Genomic DNA, 26,937 nt, shown 5'->3' on the forward strand with positions numbered 1-26,937 from the left:
GTAGATCTGCTATTTTCAAAAGACTTTTATACATTTGAAAACTTGTGAAATGGGACATTCTGCATAATGGAGTACTTTACGTTCTACATTTTGATGCTAATACTTTTGTACTTTAACTCAAGTCAATTTTGAATTACGGACTTTTTACTTGTAACAGAGTATTTCTACATTGCAGTATTGATACTTTTACTTAAGTAAAACAATGTGAGTACTTTCTTCCATCACTGTTTGTGACGCTCCAATCTGGGAACCCAGAGCCAAGATGAGAATGAAAAACAGCGCCCTCTGCTGTTTGTAAACGCAGAGCAGAATCTGTTCTTGAGAGATTAGTGACGCTCTGGTTGCCTCCCAATAGTTGCGTGCGTCATGACTAGAAGACACGCCCATTTACTTCCCTTCCTCTCCTCACTAGTGTTGCCATGTCCACTTATTATAAGCAACTTTGGGCTTGTTTTTATATAAAGTCGTTTGTAAATATTGGTAGTTGCGGGTTGCGTTTTTTTGGGGCTTGTTTCTAAAGTTTAGTTGCTTATTTGGGCTTTTTTCCTAAACGTTGTTCAAACCAGTGGTTTTCATGTCAAGTTTTGTTTGAAAATAGCCAATATAGTAGGTTTAATTGTGCTCATGTGTCCAGTTGTCGCTTCTTTTTGGCTTGTTTTCATAGACCTGGTTGCTTGGTTTTCTCTCAAAACCTGGCAACACTGCTCCTCACCACATTTCCGCAAAGTTTCCTCGGAGGATTCTCAACTGATTCTGACTGTAGATTTTACGCCTTTTTTAGGATCTGCAAGAATGAGTGAAATCAAGACAGAAGCAAATGATGACAATGGGGAGGAAAAAGACTGGGCCGCGGCCAAAGCCTTCTTTGATAACCTCAAAACGAAAACACCCAGACCTGTAAGTACAGGCTGCTGTAGGTGGGATTGCAATGTGTTGAAATGCTTGTTAAACTGCTAAAAACTGCTAACATATGTGGGCACTGGGCAGTGATGGAAGAAGTACTTTACTCCAGTAAAAGTATCCATGCTGATGCTGCAATGTAGAAATACTCTGTTACAAGTACATTTTGTGTAAAAGTACTCATTGTGCAGAATGTCCCATTTCACAAGTTCAAAATGTATACAAATCTTTTCAAAATAGCAGATCTACAAGCTCACAATGCATCTCATAGCGAAGCATTGTGAGCTTGTAGATAGGCTATTTTCAAATGGCCGAAGTCCTGAAGTGGTTAATGTATGTTTTGTGATCATCTAAAGCTGTAAAGTAACTAGCAACTTAAGTTTTCAAATAATTGTAGTGGAGTAGTGGATTACTACTTGTGTATTTACTGTAAATGTACTTAGTAACTTACTTTACTGCATGTGGGGGATTTAAAGCAACACTTCTTTTCTTTCCTTGACATATGTCATCATGGGCAGCCCAAACCCAAATATGCTGTCACTATAGCCGTCTCCTCCCGCACCTTGTTCAACATGGTGGCAGAGAGGAAGATCTATGAGGAACAAGGACTGGAGAAGTACGTGGCCCATCAGGTGGAGCACGAAAACGAGCCTCTGATGCCAGGAGTTTCTTTTCCATTTGTCAAGGTAGATATAAGCACTGTTAACATGTTACTGTCAGTGAATGTACAGTTGGTGCTTGCACTCACCACCTACATGAGACATTCACATCATCACCCCTCTGCTATGAAAAAGTGTAATTAAAGGGGTAGTTCACCCCCAAAATGACTTTTTTTCTATTGATTACTCACCCCATGGAGCCTTGAATTCATAGATATTTTTTAGTTTTTGTCACATTCCTAAGCCAATAATTTCATTATAATAAATTTGTCCCCATTGATTCCGGTAGGAGACACAAATGCATTTGTGTCTCCTACCGGAATCAATGGGGACAAATTTATTATAATCAAATAATAAAGGAAGGAATGCGACTAAAACAAAAAAATATCCATGAATTCAAGGCTCCATGGGGTGAGTAATCCATAGAAAAAAAGTTATTTTGGGGGTGAACTACCCCTTTAAGCCTAAAAGCCCTTGGAACACTCTGGCAGGGTTGGGTAGTAATTCACTACATTTAACCCGGATTGCATAATAGGCTACCTCTCTTGAATCTTAATCTATTCAGATGATTAGTAACTAATCATAGACCCATTACATGAGGAAAAATTGGTAATTAGATTATAGTTACATTGTAATGGAAGCTTCATTACATGTTTGATTATGTCTTTAAAATATGGCACATTTCAACCTCCACACTGAAAGCTCAGGCCACACCTGAGATGTTTTATTTGTAGTGAAACTGTTCTGTTTGAAGAGAACATTTTATATTTGTGAAACTCAAATGTTTGAAAGGTAACTCAAACTGCATTCATTTTTTAGTATAAGGTGTGATATTTTCAATGTTTGATTTAGCAGTAATCCCAAAGTATTCAGATTGGATTTTAAAAAGTAATCCAAGGGATTACGTTACCAATTACCACAAATTCTCATGTAATTTGTGTTCAGTAACTGACTATAATTCAAAGTAATCTGACCCAACCCTGGGAACTTGCATGGACAGCATTCCACATCAGCCACCTACCATATCGAAAACAGGTTAAGTTCAAGGTTCAAAGTTTCTTTATTTTTACATCTTGTGTGCAGTGGAATTACTGAAAGAAAGGTGTGCCCTATTTCAAGTGTGGTAATATGCCAAGAATGGCTGAGCCGTCTGACACAAGTTCCTACTTGTTGCATCATCATTTACAATTTATGTGAACTTCTGTGTTGTTAGGCATTGATGACGGTCAACACCAGGCTGAGGGAACTCTACCCAGAGAGTGAGGAGTTGTTTGACATCGTCCTGATGACTAACAACCATGCCCAAGTTGGAGTCCGACTCATAAACAGCATTAATCATTACAGTAGGTTGAATCCCCAAACAGCCACAGAGGACTTGTTCACTTTTCTATGCAGTATATTTAATGTTAAAGGAGGAGTTCACACAAAAAATATTATACTTATTTTCTATCAATTGCACACCCCATGAAGCCTTGAATGCAGGGATTTTTGGGGGGTTTTGTGGCATTCCTAAGCCAATAATTTGATGACCGGGTGTATTTCTGGTAGGAGACACAAATAATCTACTTTGTGTCTCCTACCGGATACATGAGCCGGTAGGAGACGGGAATCAAATTATTAGCTTAGGAATGCGACAAAAACAAAAATAAATCCATGGATTCAAGGCTTCATGGGGTGTGCAATTGATAGAAAATAAGTATTTATTTGGGTGAACTACTCCTTTAAATTTACAAATTGTCTTTGTTCCATCAGATTTGACCATAGAGAGATTCTGCATGACTGGAGGGCAGAGTCCCATTGGCTACCTGAAGGCTTACATGACCAACCTTTACCTCTCCAAGGACTCTGAGAAAGTCGCAGAGGCAATTGAAGAGGGTAGGCAATGATGCAGTTAGATTTACATCCCGTTTTCTCTCACTTAGACGTGTCAGTTGAAGATGTTTTTGGTTCCATTGTTTCTATTGGTGAGAACATACTTTGGATTACGAAGTGGCATAAACTTCAATAAGTAATGCTTAAAATATTGCTGGTAAAGTGTTGAGAATGTTATCAAATGTGACAAATCTTGCTTACATTTCACAAAAACACCATGGAACATTCCTGATATGTAGTCTTGTAAGTTGTCAGTATATGCCTGTTGCTTGTTCACATTATGTTATTGGCATATTCTGTTTGCCTGACCACAAATGCAAAGAATGCTATTTAGATAGCCTTTTGTTTAGACAGATGCTATGTGTTTACCTGGTATCCTAGTTACTTTGAAGCATCAAGTGTTTTTTTTTGCACTCTACTTACTTGGCCATTTACCCTGTCAGTTGACCAGGGTTTATTTACTCTGATCTTGCACTTGTAAGTCACTCTAGATAAGAGCGTCTGCTAAATGCCTAAATTGTAAACTAAAAATAGACTTTTTAACTGACACCCTGCCATCCCTCCACCTGTCAACCCCTGTCCCCGCAGGCATTGCTGCTGCCACAATGTTTTCAGCCAACAAAGAGGTTGATTTGAGTGATACCCAGCTGAGAGTGGCATTTGACGGAGATGCTGTGCTCTTCTCGGATGAGTCTGAGATCATTGTGAAACAAGGCGGCTTGGACAAGTTCTTTGAGCATGAGAAGCAATTCGAGAACAAAGCACTTGCAAAGGTAACCGATAAGCCTGATTGACTAACATGGGAACAGGGAAGACCTATATTATAAACTTTAATAAACACAAGACATAATTGCAGATAAGCCAAAGGTGTGCATAATCATCCTACCTTACATTCAATCTCGATAGTTAGTTACACACAAGCTCTGGCTACATATCATGAACTGTGATTGTGTTTCTCACTTGTTTACCTCTGTCACTCTATAAAGTGCTTTATTAACACATTGATTGCCAAGATATTAAACATAGTTTTCTATCCCCGTGCCGGCGTATAATTACCTAAATCCGATGATATTTGAAACTCTGTGGAACCGACATTGTGTAAAAAAACAAAACAAAAAAAGGTTCCTGTGATTAGGCGGAAGGATCTGTGTATCCATGGGAACGGCAAGTTTCGAACCGCGATCCGCGGCGCCATTTTGGAGCTTTGGTCCGCTGAAAACGGGTGGTTTTCAATGAAAGAAAAATAAACTGAGATACAGCCGTTTTTCTGAAAATCCCATCATTGGGGCGGGTGGAAGTGACGTTTTTTGGAATGATGTCACAGCCACATTTTTGGGCGGTGAAACCGCCCCTATAAGTGAGATTTGGAAAAATGTACATTTTCCTGCGCTGTGATCTGGGCCCAGGAAATTTGTAGAATTATCCTGCGCTGTGATTTTTTTTCAAGTTATGGTTTCGTCCATCATAAAGAGTGTTTCAATAAATGTATTTATCTTTTGTACATGATTGGTTGACTCCATTCAGTATTGTGATTAGCTAGCAAGACACCGCCCACTTCACACAGGGTGTGTTTTTTTTCTTCTCTGAGAGACGATCGATCATTCCAAAGCTGTGTTAGGTCGCCCCTTGTGGAATTTCCCCCCAAAAGAACGCCTATATTCGATCTAGGCAATCAATGTGTTAAGAAACTGTTCATCAAAAGCATTTTAGGCATACGGTTGTGTCGACTCTTTCAGGGTCCCCTGAAGTGTTTTCTGGAGGCCCTGGGGAAACTCCAGAAGAAGTTCTATGCCAAGGATGAGCGTTTGACCTGTCCCATCCGCACTTTCCTGGTCACAGCCCGCAGTGCAGCCAGCTCAGGGGCCCGCGTTCTGAAAACACTAAGGAGCTGGGGCCTAGAGATCGACGAAGCTCTCTTCCTGGCTGGGGCCCCCAAGGGACCCCTCTTAGAGAAGATAAAACCCCACATATTTTTCGACGACCAAATGTTCCACGTTGAGGGGGCCAATGAGCTGGGCACCATCGCTGCACACGTGCCGTATGGGATTGGACAGAAGTACCACAAGGGGAAACTCATTGAGCAGCCACAGAAAGAGAAGTGATCTTACACTGTATCACCTGAACATGTTTTGATGTACACTATAATTCCTTTTTTAAGGGTGGAAGATAATTTATGGTTTACTTTGTTACTTTATTGACTTGAGAGACACTGCATAGAATCCAGTTTGCAGTCCATTATGGACATATAACAGTTCATACTTTACACAGGGTCACTTGGGTTTTTAACACATAATGACACTGTAACATATTTACATGTTTACTTGACATTTACTAAATGTATACAGTGTTAACCTTTTATTCGCACCAAAGCAAAAAGGGACGTGCTCTTTAAAATACATGGCAACCTGATTCCCATGATCAAACTAGAAGCAACAACCCTTATTTGAGTTTTAAGTATCATATAAACAAAGTGATCCTCTACTGCAGGCTTGCTAGATACAGTATGTATAATCCTAGCCAAAATTAATTTAGGATGCAGCTTTCTTCAACACCTTACCTAAAGTTTTAGAGAGGCAGGCTCTGTTGAAATCTTTAAACATTTAAAAACGTATTTTTAACCTAGCCTTTCTACAGCACAATTTCTCACATTTGTAAGGTAGTTTATGTTTTTTTATATTTTAGTCATTTTTATTTACTTTTCTTATGAAAAGCACTTAGTTTTTCTTATTTGCTTCTACAGTATGTTTCTATTTAAACGTAACAGTACTTTGAGCTGCATGTTTTGTATGTTATACAAATACAATAACGTTTATTATTATTATTTAGTTCTGTATGACACAGCAGTGAATCCTAAACATATTACCAGAATTGTTATCAACAGTGGCCTGGATCCTATGTAGAAGTAGAAAAAAAAGTTTTTCGACAGATCAAGTCTGAATTGTCACAATGTGTTTGCACAGCACATTTCTTTCGCAAGGTAATTCATTGTGCTTCATAGGAAGGAAGTACATTCAAACGTACACATGAAATGTGTACATTCTTATAGAATCAACAATTTAATCAGCAGCCAAATTCAACAAGTCTGGTTTTAATTCTCCATTCTGAATAACCTGCTATGACTGTATGTTACATAGAAATAATACAAAGAAAGCCTTTGCTGCATTTGGAGAACTGCTGTTTCTGTACTGCTGTTTTACTTACTGGCATTTTAGACTAGAAGCTAATGTGCACAAACTGTACTTTTTATATTAAAATTTTGTATTTGTTGAACACAAGACTGACATTACTACTGGAATGGTCAAAATGCCATATTACATTGCAACTGTACAGCATATAAGTGTTGTTAGACTCTTCCTAGCATCTTTCCATAATAAGCTAATGGATTTGTAAATTTCTTTATTTTCTATTTCTTCTAATTAGAAGTGGACTGATTGGGAGATTGGGATTTCAATTTTGTTGCACCTGCAATAACAAAGGAAATTCTAAAAAAGATCTAATCATGTGGATCTACGGTCAGGATCCACATGGGAATGGCCAAGGCTCCTTTAATCTTTTGTAATTTAAGATACATTTATGGTATAATTGAAGAGGATTCATATGAATAAACAATATATAATGAATACTTTCTGCATTGAATCTCACCAAGGTGAATCTTAAACCCACTAGTTTTGAATGATTTTAGGGTTTTATGTAAATTGTACAGGCATTTGAAGCAATAAATGTTTACATGGGGATTAGCATACTGTGATGCCATGATATGTGAGCCATTCACTGACTTGGTATGTGTTTTTTTTAAAGTTATTTCAGATTTTTGATCTGGACTCACCCCTTGTCCCCCAAGTATTGCCTCTGCCACAATGTTTTCACCCGCCACAGAGATCGAGTTGAGTGACACCCAGCTGAGAGAAGGAATATGAGAAAAATCTATGAGCGAAGACCTGCATTACATAATAATTACCTCCTTTCTACTCCCAAGACATAGAGGCTACAGTCTATGGACCTAACTCAGTCCATCATGGTGTATTTCAGCACAACCTCTGAGCAGGACCATGAGTTAAATCCACTGCCAATGCATCCCAGCTAGACATTTGCACAATCATCCTCACATTCATTCCCATATCTTTATTATCATTTCACAATACAAAGTAAGAAAGTGAAATACACATACACTCACATGCTCACGTTATATACTGGCACACCAGTTATGCACAGTGATATCACTCAGGCCATGAAAATGATTTCCTGGTCATTGTGTCTTTTTGTCTAACACTTCTGCAGCTGATTGCTCATGTATTTGGGAGTGAGTGTGCTTTTCTGCCAGACCTGTTTCAAATAGAATTGTGGGACTTGTTCTTCTTGACGTACTAGATAGGCGGGTGTTTCTGTGTGAGAACAATTCTTTTTTGGTGAGCTGTCATTTGCAGTCAAATGCATGCAATCAATTCAGAATTCTGGTGTTTATTTTGCTTTATTTTTGCTTTCTACACCCTTTTTCTCCACAATTTCATTGTTCGCCAATTGATTCCTCCCGAGTCCCCACACACATTTCTGTGTTATTATTACTGCTGTTTCCTACCACTGACTCACCTGCCAGTGAGGTTTTTAATGTGAGCTTAGATTGATCCTGTTCTTGCTCCTGTCCTGTCCTGTCTTGCTGCTCTGACAGAATGTCCTGGTGCATTTTCTTAGACACAACAAAGCTCTGTCTATGTATCTTAACCGCTTAAACCTTAAGTCATAAGTATCTATGTGTTCAGAGATATTCACTTTTGTTTTGGTGAACATTGAGTGCTGCAAATTGAATAAAGTCTTTGCTAGAACTAAAATAGTTAATTGCTGGAGATTAAAACAATTAAATACAATTATCATTGTAGTATCAACTTTGAATAAAAAGTATTATACTTGCCTGCACCGAATTTAATTCCAGCCGATCCACTATTGATGAAATGCTTAAAAAAGGCCAACCTTCGGTGACCTGAGGTACAGTTAATTGAATGCATCAGCATCCACATTAAAGCCACCCTTTCTCAAAATGCAATACTTAAACCTGACCACCAGATGTCTCACTTCACCACAAATCAAGAGGCATTCACATGCAATTCACCATAGCAGTTTTGCTGCAGTCAGACATGGCTGCGTTCTGTTTCATAGCTGCGCAACATCTTCCTGCGTATCTAGAGAAACGCTAAAGTGGTGTCTTATTACAGCATTAATTAGATAATTATATGAAGTTGTAATAGTAGATGTAAAAGTTTACCGATGCCGGTGACTGTCTACTTTCGGAAAAGCACCAAATGAAAGGCAGTGGTGTAAAGTAACTAAGTACATTTACTCAAGTACTGTACTTAAGTACAATTTTGAGGTATTTTTTTTACTTTACTGGGGTATCTAAAATTTTCAGTACTTTTACTAAATATTGCACCTTTACTACACTACAATTATTTAAAACTTTAGTTAGCCTACTCGTTACTTTGTAGATTTGGATTATTATTACAAAACATACATGTCATGAACCACTTCACAATGCATCATGATGCTACGCCTTGTGAGCTTGTAGATCTGCTATTTTTCAAAGATTTTTATACATTTGAAAACTTGTGAAATGGGACATTCATGAGAAGCCTTACTACTTTCTACTTTTTGTACTTGTACATTTAGATACCAATAGTTTTGTACTTTTACTCAAGTAAATTTTTAATTCCGGTCTTTTAGTTTGCAACAGAGCATTTCTACATTGCAATATTGATACTTTTACTTAAGTAAAACATTTGAGTACTTTTTCCGCCACTGATAAAAGGGGTGTGTCAATGTGTGAAAGCAAACTACGCACGGAGGAGGTAACCGAAAGACTCGCCCCAAAACACGTTCACCCCATGTTTTCGTGGTTCTTGTATTTGTTTTTTACTGAGGATAAGGTTAGAAATAAGTTTAGGGTTAGGCATAGTTTTACTGAGGTTAAGTTTAGGAATAAGGTTAGGTTTTGGCACCGTTTTACTGAGGTTACGTTTAGGAATAAGGTTAGGTTTAGTTTAGCCATAGCTTAGGCCTACTGAGGTTACGTTTAGGAATAGCAGGTGGGGAGTCTGTCTGGGGATCGTTCCGAGGTCGCCGGATTTGCCCCGCGGTTGACTGTGTTTTAGGGCGAGGGTTTTGATATGCACGGAAGACGCATGGCAGTTCCCTGTCTGAAGGGCACGTTTGAGTGCTGCGTAGTAACATAATAGTAACCAGCACCGCAGGCGCCAGCGGGTCCTGTAATAAGCCGTAACCGCTTCACGACAACACAATGGCGACTGTAGTAACCTCTAACAGACCGTACGACATTATAATATTCGGTGCCTCTGGGTTCACCGGACAGTTTGTGGTGGAAGAGGTCGCCCGATGCGCAGCCGAAGGTTCCAGTGGGTCGTTCCAGTGGGCCGTGGCCGGGAGGAGCCGCGAGCGGCTGGAAGGAGTGTTGAACCAAGCTGCCGGGAGGCTGTGTATGTTCTGCTGGACAGCGTGCAGCTTTTGTTGTTTGTTTGCCGTCTGTGAAATAACGTAATCAGTCCCAGTGTCAGATCTAGCCATGGTTCACATGACGCTCGTCTGTCACAAGCGTCATGGAACCACTTGTTCCTGGTTTGAGAATATGTTACATTTACAACCGCTACATCTAAATAAACGTTCAGATTTCAAATATAAAGTGCTTACCCCCAAGCCACTGATGTAACAAGTTAAAGCGGCCTGGTCTAAGCACACGTATCTTAAGTTTTGTTCAATAAAAAGCATTTTAATCCGATCGGTGGCCATTTTCTCCGAATTTTCTCCATATGCTTTCAGCTCTGCCCCTATTGGTTGGAAGGTGTATTACACTCTGATACATTATAATGTTTTTTATTTTTAAATGAAAATGGCCGCTGATTGGCTTAAAATGTTTTTTATTGAACAATACCGAAGATACGGGTACTTAGACCGGGCCGCTTTAACTTGTTACATCCGTGGCTTGGGGGTAAGCACTTTATATTTGACATCTGAACGTTTATGTAGATGTAGCGGTTGTAAATGTAAAATATTCTCAAACCAGGAACAAGTGGTTCCATGACTGTCATGATGATATGACAGTCATGTTTCAGGGCTATGTCAGATCATGTCATTCTCAGCTGGCTTTGCTGTGGTTTGAGCGTTATTGCCAGTGGTGGAAAAAGTAGGGTACTCACATTTTTTACTTAAGTTAAAGTATCAATACTGCAATATATAAATACTCTGAGTATTAGAGTAAAGTCCGGAATTCAAAATGTACTTGAGTAAAAAGTACAAAAGTGTTGGCATCAAAATGAAGTACCAAAAAGTAGAAAGTACTCATTATGCAGAATGTCCCATCACAAGTTTTCAAATGTATAAAAATCTTTAGAAAATAGCAGATCTACATAAAAGCTCACAATGCAGATGGCCGAAATGTATATGGGCTGAATGTGCAATGTATGTTTTGTAATAATAATCAAAATCTACAAAGTGACTAGTAACTAAAGTTTTCAAATAATTGTAGTGTAGTAAAAGTACAATATTTGCCTCATCTGAGATGTAGTGGAGTAGAAGTAAAAGTACTGAAAATTGGAAATACTCCAGTAAAGTAAAAGTACCTCAAAATCGTACTTAAGTACAGTACTTGAGTACATGTAATTAGTTACTTTACACCACTGGAAATAACAAAATCAGTGTCAAATCTGTCATTCTCCGCTGGCTTTGCTGTGGTTTGAGAGTTATTGCTGTTTTGCCAGGACAGTTTTTAGAGCATGATCTTTGAATGGATAAAAAACATGTCCCGTATTAATTGACCTCAAGTGTGCAGTATGTGCATGTCTACTAACTAACTACACACTAGCCTTGGATCAAGACAATCATAGATTTTCACATTTGCATATCTATCGATCAAGTCAGACTCGATAAAATACATCTGTCTTGATCCAAGGCTAACAGGGTCATGCATGCTCCCTCAGTTTAGGGTTAGGGTAGGGTAGGGTAGGGTAGGGTATGTATATATATATATATATATATATATATATATATATATATATATATATATATATATATATATATATATATATATATATATATATATATCCACTGTAGATTAATCAATATAATTTGAGAGATTCATCCGTAGATTAATCCATATTAAAGGTATCATGACATTCATGTTTACACCACATTCAGAGTCTTTGTCCTGGTCCTTCAAACGTGTACAAAAAGTTTTAACTGAAAATTCCACTCCAGTGATTCACTGTAGGTGTTTTTGTCTCACATTTCTAAAGCCTTTTCAACTGCAATGAAAAAAGAAATCTTTGCCTGCGGGTGTCGCTGGTGAGGGATTTTGCCTGTCAATCATCGCCTCTGCTCCGCCCCCCCCAAAGGAAAGGATAGGGGAGGGGAGGGGCGAGGAGGAGAGTGGGCGGGATTAATCGACTGTGACCTCACTGTCGAAGGGCCAAGCTCAGATTACTTTTCAGCCTAATTATTCAGAAAACCCCAGACCACAGAAAATCCACTGAATGTTCAAAGTTCAGATTTTTTGGGTGTAATTGAGGTCATAAAACCCCAAAAAAAACATAACAAATTAAAAAAGTGAAAATGAATGTCATCGAACCTTTAACCAATCTCTGTTTCTAGCTATGCCAGAGTTGCGGACAGACATCGAAATACTTGTTGCAGATGTGTCCAATGAAGAATCAATGGGCATGATGTGTCAACAAGGGCAGGTCATTCTCAACTGTGTGGGACCAGTAAGTAATGTATTTAGTCTCTGTGTGGTGATGTGGAGGGCTTTTCATCAGAGTCAATGTCATGACAACAAGTTCTGAATAGGTCCTGAATAAAGTGACTCTCACATATAGGTTTTATTGTTTATTTTTGACTAACGTATGAATCAAACACACACACACACACACACACACACACACACACACACACACACACACACACACACACACACACACACACACACACACACACAAAAGGCGTGCGTGTGTATTTCTGACTGTGTCCCTTTTGTCCCTTTTCAGTACAGATTTTATGGAGAGCCTGTGGTGAAAGCCTGCATTGAGAATGGAGCTCACTGCATAGACATCAGTGGGGAACCTCAGGTAGGTTGTAATTTAAATGCCACCTTTTATGACTGTTACCGTTGTTGTTAATGTGCTTTTTATGGATTGATATTTGTTTTAGTGCTGAGTCACTAAAAACGACTGCAGCGAGTGTGTGTGTGTGTGTTCAATGCTGTGTGTGCCTCTGTGTGCATGCCCTTGTACACTTGAATGCACATGTTAATTTGTTTTTAAGTGTGCACGCTTGTGTGTGTGTGTGCGTTCATGCATGCAAATATTAATGAACGTGTGTGTCCTTCCTCCACAGTTTCTGGAGCGTATGCAGCTGGTGTATCACAGTAAGGCCTTGGACAAGGGGGTGTATGTGATTGGCAGTTGCGGGTTTGACTCCATCCCAGCAGACATGGGCATTCTCTATACCCAGAAGCAATTCAAAGGTACGCAACGCTCAGCTCACCTGGTATAGAAACAAGATCTAAATCATGTATGAATAGATTATTATTATTGTTGCTATTATTATTAATAATAATAATAATAATACTTATTCATTGAACACAATGAATAGTTAAACACTTTGCTGTATTTCAGTCCTGTCAGAAATGTAATAAACTGTAAAACAAACCATAAAAAAGAAGAAAATAATTTTTTTTTACTTAATTTAAGTTTAGGTACATACGTATGTTTTCAGGAACACTGACAGCAGTGGAGAGCTTCTTCACCGTTACCACTGGACCTGAGGTAGACTATCTTATCTTTTCCTGACTTCAAGAATAAAGTGTTTCCAGAAGAGGAAAGTGTTAAAAGTTTAAAATTATGTACGTAAACCTTGATAAACGTGTTAAGGTATGACAGTCCTCTCAAAGCAGAGGTTTTTAATGCTTGGTACATCTCGGTATCATCTTGGTATCTCAGGCTGTTTGTGGCATCAGCCCAGTCCATGGCTCATGTTGCATCTCATTCCTGTCATTCTTCACTGTTCTTGTTAGAGAAGAGCAATTGAATTGAATGGGAACTGAGGTGAAGTCAGCGCTGGTGTCCTTCCGTTCCTTGCAGGGCGGCGTTGGCCACGATGCCACCTGGCAGTCTGCCATCTACGGCTTCTCAGACAGCCACTCTCTACGCCAACTGAGGAAGAAGTTTGGCCACAAACCCATGCCTGTGGTGGGAGCCAGAGTTAAAAAGAGGTGCTGTAATAGGTCTCAGAGTGGGGTTACTGTCTGACAAGTTCACTCCTATTTGGAGTGATGACATTTTAATTGGTCTGTCAAGGCTTGGCAGGTATAGGGGTAAGGGGTGTTCCAATGATAATACAAATGCACCTGCGGCGCAAACCCTGCCTGTTAAAAACCTCTAGCCAAGTCAAAAAACCTTGGTGTAGTCATTGACTCAGACCAGAATTTAAACAGCTACATTAACACAATCACAAAGTCAGCCTACTGAAAAAATACAGTACAGGTTAAATGACTTATGTCTCACTAGGATCTAGAAAAACTTGTCCATGCATTCATATTCAATAGGCTTCACTACTGTAACAGTGTCTTTACAGGTCTCCCTAAAAAAATCACATGACTGCAGTTGATTCAGAACGCTGCTGCTCGAGTCCTTACTAATACCAAGAAAGTGGAGCATATCACTTTTTAATACAGTACTTACACTAGCTCCCTGTGTGTCAAAGAATTGATTTCAAAATGCTACTGTTGGTCTATAAAGCTTTGAATGTTTTTTGGCCAAAATACATTTCTGCTCTTGTACAATATCATGAACCATCCAGATCTCTCAAGTCATCTGGGAAAGGTCTGCTTTCTGTCCCTAAAACCAAAAATAAACGTGGGCAAGCATCATTTAGTTTTCATGCACCAGACATGAAATCAGAGGTTTTAGTGTTTGGCCCTCCTCTCGCCAGTGCCCAAATAGAAAAGGACCTCGGCCCAATATCCTCAAATCTTAAGCCTACCATTAAAAAACACTTTTGACCCCGACCTTAACCTTCAACACCATGTCAAGAACGTCATTCAATCCTTTCATTTCTAAAATCAAGTCATTCCTGTCCATCCCTGATCTGACAAAGGTTAATGCGTTTATCTTTTCACGCCTGAGTAGTACTGCAACTCTGTGTACTCTTGCCTTACAAAAAAGTTTGTTCATCCAATTAGTTCAGAATGCTGCAGCTAACCTTTAAACTGGGTCCAAACTATTTGATCATGTTTCCCATTTTAGCTTCCCTACGCTGGGCTGGCTGCCAATCACTTTCAGAATTGATTTAACATTTTTCTCATGACGTACAAAGCCAGGTCAGGTCTCGCTACGTCTTACATCTCTGATTTGCTCTCCCCCTATGTGCAAACGTGTAGTTTTAGATCGTTAGCCAAAGCACTTCTAAGTATTCCAAAGTGCAGGTTAAAGATTAAAGGCGACCAGGCTTTTGCTATCAGATCCCCTACACTTAAGAATGCCCTGCCCCTGCAGAATAGGCTCGCTGAGTCGATACCTTGTTTTAAATCCCTGCTTAAAACTCACATATAGATTAGCTTTTAGTACTAACTCCTCCTAATTTTTATTTATTTATCATATTTAACTGTCTTTTGTTGTTTCCACATGTGTATTCTGCTTCATGTGTAAAGCACTTTGTAACAAAGGTGCTTTACACAATGTTAATCTTAAGGACACCTGCAAATTGCTGGTTTCCTGCAGAAACCAGCAATTTGCAGGCTATCATTGTCTGGTGAACTGGTTCCCATTCAGAGTAATGAGATTTTATTGGAAACTGTTCAGTAGTTGTAGAGCGGATTTAAAAGACTATCAGTGGATGAAATGAGCTAGTGCTGAACAGTGCTGTGTTCACGCTGTAAGCCAAGGGGTGGAATGATTACGTCTAGAGGTGTCTTGACTTCTTGTGTGTGTGTGTGTGTGTGTGTGTGTGTGTGTCCAGGGGCTCTGTGTTCTTCAGCAAGGAGATTCATCAGTATGCCATCCCTTTCATGGGCTCCGACCCCTCTGTTGTTAAGAGAACCCAGCGGTATCTTTATGAAGAAGAAGACCATTCACCAGTAAGACCCTATAACAGTACAACACAGCTTTTGCTCTGTATTTGTTGCAGAACATTTGCAAAACATCTCAAATGATATGAAATAATACTAGAGGTTCGGGCCGCTACGCGCCCCTCACATCTAAAGTTCGGGCCGCTATGCGTCTGTGTCCCTTTTGTGCCCATATATGGAGATCTCTGTATCTTTCTGTCTACCTGTGTCCTTTTATGCCCATATATGGAGATCGCTGATGTCATTAGTATATCAGGTTTGTTTATGGTCATGTCTTGAGTCAATGATGTCAGGGCTTCGCCGGCCGGCCGGTCCTCCCTTAAGCCAATTTTTTTTAAATAAAAAATATGATCTAATTTTAAATATATCCCGTATAGATGATCACCCTGGCATTTGTCATTGTGTGAGTTTATCCAAACAAGGCATACTGACATGGGATGATACGCCTGCCTGGCGCTAGATAACAAGGTTTATGAGGAATTCCAGGTGATAATTTGTTTTATCACATACAGTCCCACTTAAATCTTTTATACTTCGTTGACCGGGGTCCCTCGGGACTCTATGCTTGGTCTCCTCCCCTTTTCCGTAAATAGACAATCTACAAGCTCAAAACGCGTTGTGTGAGCTTGAAGATCTGCTATTGTTGCTGAATGTTCACCCCAGGATAGGGACGCTAGGGTTCAAGTGATCAATTGAATACATTTTTATCATATTAACGTTCCTGTTTTTTCATATTATAACACTCCTTATCCAGTGGAGCTGACAGTCAAACCTATGCAGTTTTTAGGAGAAGTTGTAACTTAAGCAGAATTTATCCAACTGGCTGTGGTCATGTCTGTAATCTGTCTGTCTATTTCTCACACACACACACACACACACACACACACACACACACACACACACACACACACACACACACACACACACACACACACACACACACACACACACACACACACACACCCACACCTTAACTCTCCTCCATCTTCCTCAGCCTATCGTCTTGTTCTCACCGTTCTGCCCTGTACGGTTTGGTGTTATTCAAGTTTGTGTGTGTGTGTGAGAGAGAGACTAGGTCAGCTATTCCAGCTGCTGTCAGTACTTTATTGTCATCTAGAGGAAACTGGCCTTAATGAAACCTTGTGATTGCGTTGTTTAGACCAGTGGAGTGGAAATATGATGAGTCACATGTAGTGAGTCATCACTTCTCCACTGTTCATTATTTTGTTTGAAGTCTCATCTCTCTATCTCTGTCTCCCCAATTACTTCCTTTTTTGTTTCCTTTCTACTATTTCCCTCTCCCTCCCTCTTTCTCCTTTCTCTTTGCTTCTCTATTTCCTCTCTTGTTTCACTTCCTCCCCCTTTCCCCTTCTACTCCCTTCCACCTACCCATTTCCTCTCTTATCTCCTTTGCTCTTCCCCTCTCTCTATTTTATTTCCTCCTGTGTCCCATCATTCCTTCATCCAATTCCCACTTTCCCTATTACTCTGAAACCATCTCTGTTGCCTCCCTCATCTTTCCCTCCTCTTCCCATACCTCTCCTCATCCCCTCCCATCTTCCTCCCTCCCTCCCTCCTCTCCTCTCCTCTCCAGGTTCAGTACAGTGCCTATGTTGGCGTTGGTGGGCTGTTCGCACTTGTTAAAATTTTCAGCGGAGGTCTGATCTTTTGGCTCATGGTCAAATTCAGCCTGGGCAGGAAACTCCTCACTATGGTAGGCATAAGTTATAACTCACCATGTCATCCCCTTATCACAGGCATTTCACTACTATTGCCATGAAATACGGTATATTCCAACATGCTGACTAGAAGGAGGCAGCTCATCTGAAACCCTTGAGATTGGTGGTGGCTTGAGGACAGTAAAATATTTGTAAAAGGGAAACGCATAAAGAATTGTAATGTAATGCCTGCATGAACGCTAGGTTACATGTAGATTTTTAGATTACGTTTCGCCTATAGGCGTAAACGGTGGAATATATCAGTACTGCAAGTATTTGCATGGACATACCAACATGCTATACAATTTTACATTATGGAATTATAAACTTTTGTAAATTAAAGTAGATTGAATTATTTTTATGTTCAGTTTTGCTGATAAAAGGTTTGATTATATGTTATAAGCAGTTAATAACTATGTAATAATGAGTAATTTTAATTACATAATAAGTAACTGTAAGTAAAATGCACAGTAAAATCTTAATATTTTACTCTGAGACCTGTTAGGGTCGGTTATTACTGTTAAATGAACACTCAAGATTGTACTGTGCGGTAATACGTTGTTATTTGGGTCCACAGTTTCCATCGTTCTTCTCCTTTGGCTTGTTTTCCAAGACTGGTCCAACGATGAAGCAGGTCAGAATGCATACTACTTCAGAGTTTTGTTCTGGATATATTGTGTTTTCTTTGCCTGTTTGAAACTCAGTCACTCATTCAAGTAACAAAGGCACATGTACAATGCATGAGAACTCTCTCCCTGTTACTAAATGCATGTGGTTCTGTGTCGGCCTTTTTCATCCGTGATTATGTCCATGTGTGTCTGATGTGTTTTTGTTTGTCTTTGTACTTATTTTATCACATTATGCTGCTGTAACGCCTCAATTGCCCTTCGGCGATTGATAAAGTATATCTCATCTCATCTCCTCACACTCATTGGCGGACTTACTTCCTCACTGAAAGCCTCCCGTCCTTTTGGTCTCCTTCCTTGCTTATCTCTCTTGCTTATCTCTCTTTCAGATGGAGGACACGTGTTTCAGCCTGACGTTTTTTGGCGAGGGCTACTCAGAGGGACAAGACACCTCACAGGGTCACCCCAACGCCAAGATCTGCACTCAGGTCATAGGAGCAGGTAAAAAAGAGCCACACCCTGTAGTGCTGCAACTATCTATTATTGTCTCCGCCAGGCCGAAAGGCATGGCGAGAGAGTATGTTTTGCCCCCTGTCCGTCCGTCCGTCCGTCCGTCTGTCCGTCCGTGTGTCCGTCATTCTGTCTGTGTACAGCTAATCTCCGGCACCGTTGGCTTGCTCGCAGTGAAACTGTGCACACACACTCCCTGGATGCCACAGCAGAACCTCTGCCCCAAATTTTTCACATGGGATTTCACATACAGATTTTGTCCAAACATCCTGCAAATCCGTACACAGTATCTCTGTAGTCATTAAACGAAACAGGTCTTTCAGATTTTTCATATTCCATCCTGATTGGCTAAAAATGGCTTCCAAAGTTTGCAGGAGTGCTCCGTTTTGAACAAAATGCCTCAAATCATGAACACAGCATGACATTTCCTTGAAATTTTGCACGCATATTTCCACTATGCCGAGGAAGAAATGCCACTTGAAAATGTTCAAATCAGCCTCATGGTGGCGCTATAACAGGCCGATTCGTGTTTTTACCTATAACTGCACCGATCTGTGTAAAACTTTGTAAGCGCACTCCCTAGAGGTCAAGGAAAAACCTTTGCCCTGCATTTTTCACATTTGCCTTTTATAGCGCCACCAGGAGACCGACTTATGTAAAACAATTTTTTAAATATTACTCCTTCCGATTTTATCCAAATTTCACGCCAATCGGTACACATGATCTCTATAGTCATGTGATCAAGACGGATGTGTTTTATTTTTCATATTCCATCCTCATTGGCTAAGTTTCACATCTAAAGTTTGCAGTAGTGGCTTGTTTTGAACAAAATGCCACAAATCATGAACGCAGCATCCGATTGCGGTCTAACTTTTCACGCACATTCACACTATGTTGAGGAGCAAATGCCACCCTTTTAACATTGGCCTGTTATAGCGCCACCAGCAGGTCTAATTTAGCAAAACAAATGTTTTGATCAAAATGCCTCAAATCATGAATGCAGTGTCCGATTGCCGTGCAAGGCCTAAGAAGAAATGGCACCCTTTTCACATTGGCCTATTATAGCGCCACCAGGAGGCCACAATAACCTACATGACCTGGCGGAGACCTGTGCTCCGAGGAGCACTTTTTCTAGTTTTCTTAGTGATTTTACTATTAATTACTTTTTGGATTAATCAAATATTCGAGAAGCACTGATAATTGACATGATTTGATTAAACCTAACTGCTATTACACAATTTTGTGTTGTATTACCTATCTGAAGAAAGTTTCAAGTGTCTGCAAGTTGCTTTTCATATTGTACTGAAATGTATGGCATCCAATGTGGCTTCCTTGAATCTCAAACAAATGATGGTATGCTTTGGAAAGTGGTTGGCACTAATAATGTCAAGTGTATTGAGAGACATAGGCAATGGGCTAAACAAGTCCTTCAAGTGTCTTTCTGTAATTCTTTGCTTGTATTGGTCTTTGCTGACAGAGCCTGGCTATGTTGCCACACCAACGGCTATGGTCCAGGCAGCCGTGACCTTGTTGAATGAAGTGCATTCACTCCCAAGAAGGTTAGATGACTGTCTTGAAGTCTTTCTGTCTGACACTCTTAGTCTGCTAGCTTTTCATACCGCACACACTTTTACAGTACATCTTTATCAGCATTTGCCAGGAATTGGGAGACTGTTTCTCTTCCTGTCTTTCTTACCCTCTCTCATCTCTCTGTCTCTCTCTCTTTCTCTCTTTCACCATTTACAGGGGAGGAGTGTATACTCCAGGTGCTGCGTTCTGTAAAACCAGCCTCATCGACCGCCTCAATAACCACGGCATTAAGTTCTCAGTCAGGAGCTACCCATAGGCCTCCAGCGGCAACCATTTTAGAAGTCCCACCGCCCTGCATCCATCTTGCATTAGCACCACTGTATGATTGCCAAAATATCCCCCTGCCCCTCACCTCTCTCAGCATTGTCTGCATTAGCACTGAATATAAAGGTAGGTGGGCCATTGTAGAAGTCAACCCAACTCTCCATCTGTCCTCTATTATTTTTATTGCGTACAGTGGTGGTCATTGTTGAAGTGTCGAGCCTTTGTATCGATACAATGCTGGTATTTTGTACAGTGGTAACCATTGTTGAAGTCCCTCCACCCTGAATTTATCCTGCATTATTACAGGGCTTGGTTGAATAATCGATTCTGTTTGGTCAGTCACGCCAGGCCATTCTATGGTCTGTTATTTCTTGATAGCAGACTGCTGCTATGAACGTCATTCTGATCAACAGACTGGTTTTTGCACCGCCATATCCAGCAGGGTGCCCAAGTAACAATCACATTTGACATCTAAACGGTACACCAAAGTATGCTTCTGAAAATATTTGAGGCCAGAAATGGGCAATACTTACAAATATTTGATCAGCACTGCCTAGATTGATAGTTTGATCTACGTATGTTTCGGGAGCTGGCCATGTTGTGCTGAACGGATCTCTACCAGAAACAATTTAATCATTTTTAAATCAATACAATTGTTTTTGTTGTACCTTTTGTGTAAATACATTTATTTCTAGTAGCTGTGTAATAAGCGTCCTTTAGTGTGCTTGCCCCCTACTTCATGTTGGGGTCTTGCATCAACCAGGATTAATTTCTCTATAATGACCGCTTCGCTGTTCATTATGCCTTACTTAACACGGTGTTGGACTTTGGATAATACCCTCTACCCTACATACAGTATATCTATCCTGCAGCAGAGTCAGATGGTATGATACATTCACCACTTCAACAAGCCCTTGGTTACCCCACAGGTACCATCAAATCTGTCCAGGAAGTAAAGTGTGCTTTCAGTCATAGCATTATACTGTCTGGACAGTCATTTTAATTTAACTTAAAAATGTAAAACGAAAATCCACAAAGGTTATGGATTTTATTGACAAGAGCATAATACAGAGATTTCACAGCAGCAGGTTATTTTTGTTGTAGTGTAACCACTTCATTCATTTTTACTAGTTTAATCAAAAATAGTGGTGCTACTACAAACATTAATATACCATTTGTTATGTAATTGTTTTGTCCCACATGGAATTTTATCACATTATGGCGATTAAACCTTTTTCAGAAGAATAAAACAAAACTGACCTACTAAAGTAAACTGTCCATTTTAGAACAGTGAGTGTGATCATACCTGCCAACTCTCCTGTTTTCACCAGGAGACTCCTGTTATTTGACACAAAAACAAAAAAAATCTCCATGAATTCAAGGCTTCATGGAGTGTGTAATTGATAGAAAATAAGTATTTTTTGGGTGGACTATTCTTTTAACGGTCTTGTTTAGGGACACTTTGACACTTTGTTGAGGCCTGGGATCGAACTTGGGATTTATGGTTTGCCGGATAGGCTCTCTAACCATTCAGCTATGGCCACATCATCAGCAGAGATTCTAAGGCAGTTCTACTCTGTAACAGTAAAGGGGTTTCAGGGGAAACCAGCAAAATGAGGAATAATATAATAAAAGACTGTCTTGCTAATAAAGCGTCATGTCTCTTTTTCACATTTTTTACAATGTATTCGATATTACCTTTATATTATTTAATAAATTATGCATTTCATCCTCTATATATTGTCCAGCAACCTTTATATTTGAAATCCGAACGTTTATGTACTGTAGGTGAATGAACGGGTAAAAAATGGAGAAAGTGCAAACACCAGGTTGAAGTTCATCCATGATGGTCATAACAGACCCAGACTGCACTAGCGATTTGTTTACATTCGACCGCATGGCTCATTTTCATAAGACGTTACCATATTGATTTTATCCTACTGTTAAGGGTTAAGGTTATGTTTTATATATTTTGTAGACTTACAGTAGGCTGCCTTGCCCCACTGGAATACAGTGACTGATATGAATTAATAATATACTGGACCATACGTAAAATGAAGAATACCTTGTGATGTCAGTGACATTTTATTACAAATGAAAATAAAAATACGTTTTCGTATAGCAGCAATTTTGCATGTACAATATAAATATTAATATATTGTCTATCAGGCGGAAACCTCATTATGGCCCAAACTGTTACTTTTCAGTATAAACATTTTAAAATAGCAAAAACATCAGATCGACAAACAAAAAAACAAGACTCGCGCAACATAATTTGGCAAGACACCATCTCCGGTTTACTTCCCGTATCTGCATAGTCTCGTGTCTCGCATAGCTATCTGCGTGAAGTGGGCGGACGCCAACCTGCTTCCGGTCTCCTAAAAAGGCGTCCGCCCACTTCACGCAGATAGCTACGCGAGACACGAGACTATGCAGATACGGGAAGTAAACCGGAGATGGTGTGTCTTGCCGATTTTTGTTGCGCGAGTCTTGTTTTTTTTTTCAGGACTTTCAAAAAGCGTTAAGCATTGGTTCTCAAAGTGGGTCCGGGGACCCCCAGGGGTCCTTGGGGGGGTTCCAGGGGGTCCCCAGCAAAATGTTATTATTAAATATGGCTCTTTTATTGCTACTTTTAACTTTTTAATGGATCCTATGTAAGTAAAGCCTGATAAAAGTGTCAAACTCCCAAAATCCACCAGAATACTGGAAATTACATCTACTCCTGGGGGGGGGACCCTAATCCTAACCCTACTATGACTACATTTCTACATGAGTGAAAACATATAATGTTAATAATTATCTTTCCACTCGAAGATGTAGTAGTTTGTCAAACCAATGAAAGCAGATAATGCCTGCTATATAACTATGTGCTGCAGTACCTCATTTCCACCACCAAGTGTCACTGTTGACATAGCTGCTTAGCCCATGTTTATGGCACAGATGAGGATGACAGTAGAGGTCATCAGCCTGTAAGAGGCCTTGTTTAGCCCTAATTAAAGAACCATCCATACACGTTTCAAGCTAGAACAAACAGGCAAGGTGATCACAGCAAGGTTATCAGGGGTTAGCAGACACTTTGGCTCTGTGAATCTGTAAATAGGAGGCCAAGGTTAGAAATACCTGGCGGCTGTAATCTCTCTTTCCCTCCCTCTTTATCCCATTGTGACTCAGTCCTCCCTTTGTTTGTTCTCCCCCCCCCTCTCAATCCACCCTGCATTCTATGTATCTTAGTTGTTTCCCCTCCCCCAGTTGTCACCACCGCTCCAATAAAACGGCTCCCAAGGGGTGAAAATGCCACAATAACACACACGTACGTCACATGCACACGCAGACCTGATAGATTATTTTATTCATCCGTCAGGAAATTATGTTTTGCACCCTACAGCTACAGGCATCAGAAATGTTTGACAAACACTTGACACTCAGTACAATTCCTTAGATTTAAGCAACATGGTTCACCTGTAGTAACCTGGCTCAAGCTCGGTGTGTGCGCAACGAGAACAGGTTTGTTTACAGAAAATGACAGTGGGGGAGTTTCTATGTTAAGTGGCTCTCGAGTACATGCATGTGGATAAGCTCTTCAAGGGGGGCGTTTTTTCCCGGAGTGTTTGTACCTGAGAATGACAAGGAGAGAGCTTATGAGGAGTGGAAAAACATGGGAAGAGGGAGAGAGAGAGAGCGAGACAGATGGTGCTGGGAGGGAGACAGAACCCAGAGAGACTGAGGAAGAGGAAGGGAGAGATTGCAGTGGTTTCCCTGTGCGTAGGAGGGAGCAGCCCCACCCCTCTCTGCTACCCTGCGCCTTGTCTTCTCGCACACCATTGTGGGTGTGCCGTTATTCACGCACACACAGACACACGCACACGCACACGCACACGCACCCCACTCACCTGCCCTCTCCTCCGCCATGCTCCCTTACTCTCTCCCTCTCTTCCTCGCTCCCTCCCTCCTCTATCTTTTGGCGTCCCCCCCTCCTCCTCGTGAGTCTCCTTTCCCCACTGACCCAGTCCAGTAAACAAAGTCCGCCCCGTAGGTCAGCGCATCACAGGATATTTAGAGTCGGCTGCAGAGCGAGCCCCCTGACAGCCCTCTCTCTCCCCCACCCTCGATATCCATCACTCCCTCCACTCATCTCCTTTATCTCCATTAAGCATCCTCTGTTTCTCTCTCCCCTGCCTCTCAGTTCTGTTCATCCCTCTCTTTTTGGCCCTCTCTGTCTTCTTTTGATCGGTTGACCATCCTCCCGCTGTAGTTATTTTATCATGTGTGTATGTTTCTCTCGCTCTCATTCTCATTCTCATTCTCATTCTCATTCTCTGTCCTCTCCTTCATTCGGTGTATGTGGCACGGTGCTGTTTTCTCCTCTCTCCATTGCAAAAGTCCAGAGGGTTAATTCAACTCTGAGAGTGCAAAAATGGACATGTAAAGGTGCATTTACACTCAAGAGTTTTCCAGTGTGGATGAGCTTGCTTCATGTTCACATAACAGAGCATAGCCTTACATAAGATTCCTTCCCTCCCCCCTTCTCTCTCTCTCTCTCTCTCTCTCTCTCTCTCTCTCTCTCTCTCTCTCTCTCTCTCTCTCTCTCTCTCTCTCCTTTCCTCCTTCTCTTTCTGCCCCTCCCTCACTAAGTTGGAATAACATGATATATAACCAGCATAGTAGAGGAAAGTGCCTTTTGCACGTAGAGACCAGCACACAGTAGCATACATACATACATGTTAGTGTGTGCAGACACTAGGTCTGTTCACCTGAGCCTGCGTGGAAGAGCATGTGAACCCAGAGATGCTGTTGAGTACTTAACATGAGAATACACACACACACACACACACACACACACACACACACACACATATCCAATGGACACGCAAATACACCCCCCCCCCCCACACACACATGAATAGCCATTGAGTCAGATTCTGAGTGGTGTGATCTAAGCCGTGGGCTGAGGAGGGAGTATGAATACAGTATGAATGCATTTACAATGGATGCAAGCCTAGCTTGTTATTAATTATGTGTGAGTGAGAGAGAGAGAGAATTTGTTTTGTTAATTGAGTTTTGTTCATTCGCTTGTGTGATTGGGCATGTGGCTGTGTGTGTGTGTGTGTGTGTGTGTGTGTGTGTGTGTGTGTGTGTGTGTGTGTGTGTGTGTGTGTGTGTGTGTGTGTGTGTGTGTGTGTGTGTGTGTGTGTGTGTGTGTGTGTGTGTGTGTGTGTGTGTGTGTGTGTGTGTGTGTGTACTTATGGCGGGAGGGTGTTATTCCTCCAGGCGTCATATGCTGACTCTTAACAAATTGGCTTCCAGACTGTGTCAGCAATAGAGAGAGGCAGACAGCAGACACAAGTAAGCACTAGAGAGAGAGAGAGAATGAGAGGGAGGGCTGGTGAGTGGAGAAAGTGAAAGCAGCAGTGTCTGGAGGATGGATGGGGAGAGCAGACTAATAACAATGGAACTGAGCGCTGGAAAGAGAGCAGACAAGCAGAGAGTGTGGGTTGTAATACAGATAGGGAAGGAACTGACAAAATAGGTGAGTAAAGAAATGAAAGACTAAAGTGGGAGGTAAACACGCACGCGCATGTGCGAACACACACACACACACACACCACGCGCGCACGCACACACACACACACACACACACACACACACACACACACACACACACACACACACACACACACACACACACACACACACACACACACACACACACACACACACACACACACACACACACACACACACACCGCTGTTGCCATTTCTGCAAATTTCACATTTTCACATTATTGCCAGTTCTCTATTAGTTTGTCTACTATAAATCTGCACTACCTGAACCTATGCTACATTGATTTGGTTCTCAGCTGAGTGGGTAGAGAGGCTGCCTGGGATTCATCCAATCTACTGCCTGTGTTGAAGTGTCCCTGAGCAAGACAACAGCTCCCCCCCCTGTGTGCTCATTTGAGCAGCCACCTTCTGGGTGAAGCTGTCATAGCAATTTCCACTCCCCCAGGGACCAGAAAATACTCCTTTCCATTATTAGGTTAGCCTAGGGAAAAGTCTTAATGGTTAAAAACCCTGCTTTGTGTTCAGAAGGTTGTTGGTTCAACTCAAGTTGGACTTCTCAAGCAGATGGCAACAATAGACCTGGCAGGGACTGTAATTCTAATCTTGACTCTAATCAAGATCAGTAGTTTGCCATGTGTGTCCTTAAAAAATATTAAATAATAAAACCTCACCTGCCAGAGCCTCTGCACGTACCTGGATGTCCTCCTGGGTGGACTGGCTAAAGAAATGGGCTTTTCAGATTATCAATAGCACCTAGTAAAATCCTCAATATTTATGTATCCAGTAGTAACTCTGAGTGTGTACAAGCGTAACCAAATGGACCATCCACTTGGTTACACCCTCAGACATAATTGAACACTGGTTTTACTCTGCAGCTTGCAGCTTTTAATGAGAGAAAATCAAGAACCAATAAGGATTTATTTGTCATTCACATACAGGTGCCTACAGCGTGGTGTGGCATGGTCGGCAAGTCAATATACAACAAGATAATAATAGAGATTATTCTGGATTGTAATGGAATCAAATATTATGAATAAAAATAATACAACTAAGATGAGATCAAAATTAGGTTAGAAATTAGGTTAAAAGGTAAAGGAAGTACATTATTCAGTCTA

General features: G+C 40.8%; 2 protein-coding genes across 2 annotated transcripts; both read left to right on the forward strand.

Annotated features, from left to right (window-relative positions):
- Positions 1–704: 704 nt before the first annotated feature.
- Positions 705–6,706, forward strand: LOC308103774 (cytosolic 5'-nucleotidase 1A-like). Its single transcript, XM_080453933.1, has 6 exons — positions 705–897; positions 1,419–1,586; positions 2,773–2,902; positions 3,312–3,434; positions 4,020–4,204; positions 5,168–6,706. The coding sequence occupies exons 1-6, from the start codon at positions 793–795 to the stop codon at positions 5,531–5,533; spliced, it is 1,077 nt and encodes a 358-aa protein (XP_080310059.1). The 5' UTR covers positions 705–792; the 3' UTR covers positions 5,534–6,706.
- Positions 6,707–9,643: 2,937 nt separating this feature from the next.
- On the forward strand, positions 9,644–21,888 carry sccpdhb (saccharopine dehydrogenase b). The gene is made up of 12 exons (XM_080453429.1): positions 9,644–9,913; positions 12,081–12,193; positions 12,473–12,553; positions 12,822–12,951; positions 13,203–13,252; positions 13,568–13,698; positions 15,444–15,561; positions 17,147–17,266; positions 17,848–17,904; positions 18,286–18,397; positions 19,884–19,965; positions 20,153–21,888. Exons 1-12 carry the CDS (start codon positions 9,718–9,720, stop codon positions 20,250–20,252), a joined length of 1,290 nt encoding a protein of 429 aa, XP_080309555.1. The 5' UTR covers positions 9,644–9,717; the 3' UTR covers positions 20,253–21,888.
- The last annotated feature ends 5,049 nt before the right edge of the window (positions 21,889–26,937 follow it).

This window comes from Gymnoscopelus braueri, assembly GCF_963280865.1.
Source record: "Gymnoscopelus braueri genome assembly, chromosome: 16".
Classification (NCBI taxonomy): Eukaryota; Metazoa; Chordata; class Actinopteri; order Myctophiformes; family Myctophidae; genus Gymnoscopelus; species Gymnoscopelus braueri.

Bases quoted from the DNA above. Each gene is read 5' to 3' on its own strand.
- LOC308103774 (XM_080453933.1), top strand. From the start codon at position 793: ATGAGTGAAATCAAGACAGAAGCAAATGATGACAATGGGGAGGAAAAA. The intron at 898-1,418 runs GTAAGTACAGGC...CATCATGGGCAG, and splicing joins AAACGAAAACACCCAGACCT to CCCAAACCCAAATATGCTGT. The intron at 3,435-4,019 runs GTAGGCAATGAT...CTGTCCCCGCAG, and splicing joins CGCAGAGGCAATTGAAGAGG to GCATTGCTGCTGCCACAATG.
- sccpdhb (XM_080453429.1), top strand. From the start codon at position 9,718: ATGGCGACTGTAGTAACCTCTAACAGACCGTACGACATTATAATATTC. The intron at 12,554-12,821 runs GTAGGTTGTAAT...CTTCCTCCACAG, and splicing joins ACATCAGTGGGGAACCTCAG to TTTCTGGAGCGTATGCAGCT. The intron at 12,952-13,202 runs GTACGCAACGCT...GTATGTTTTCAG, and splicing joins TACCCAGAAGCAATTCAAAG to GAACACTGACAGCAGTGGAG.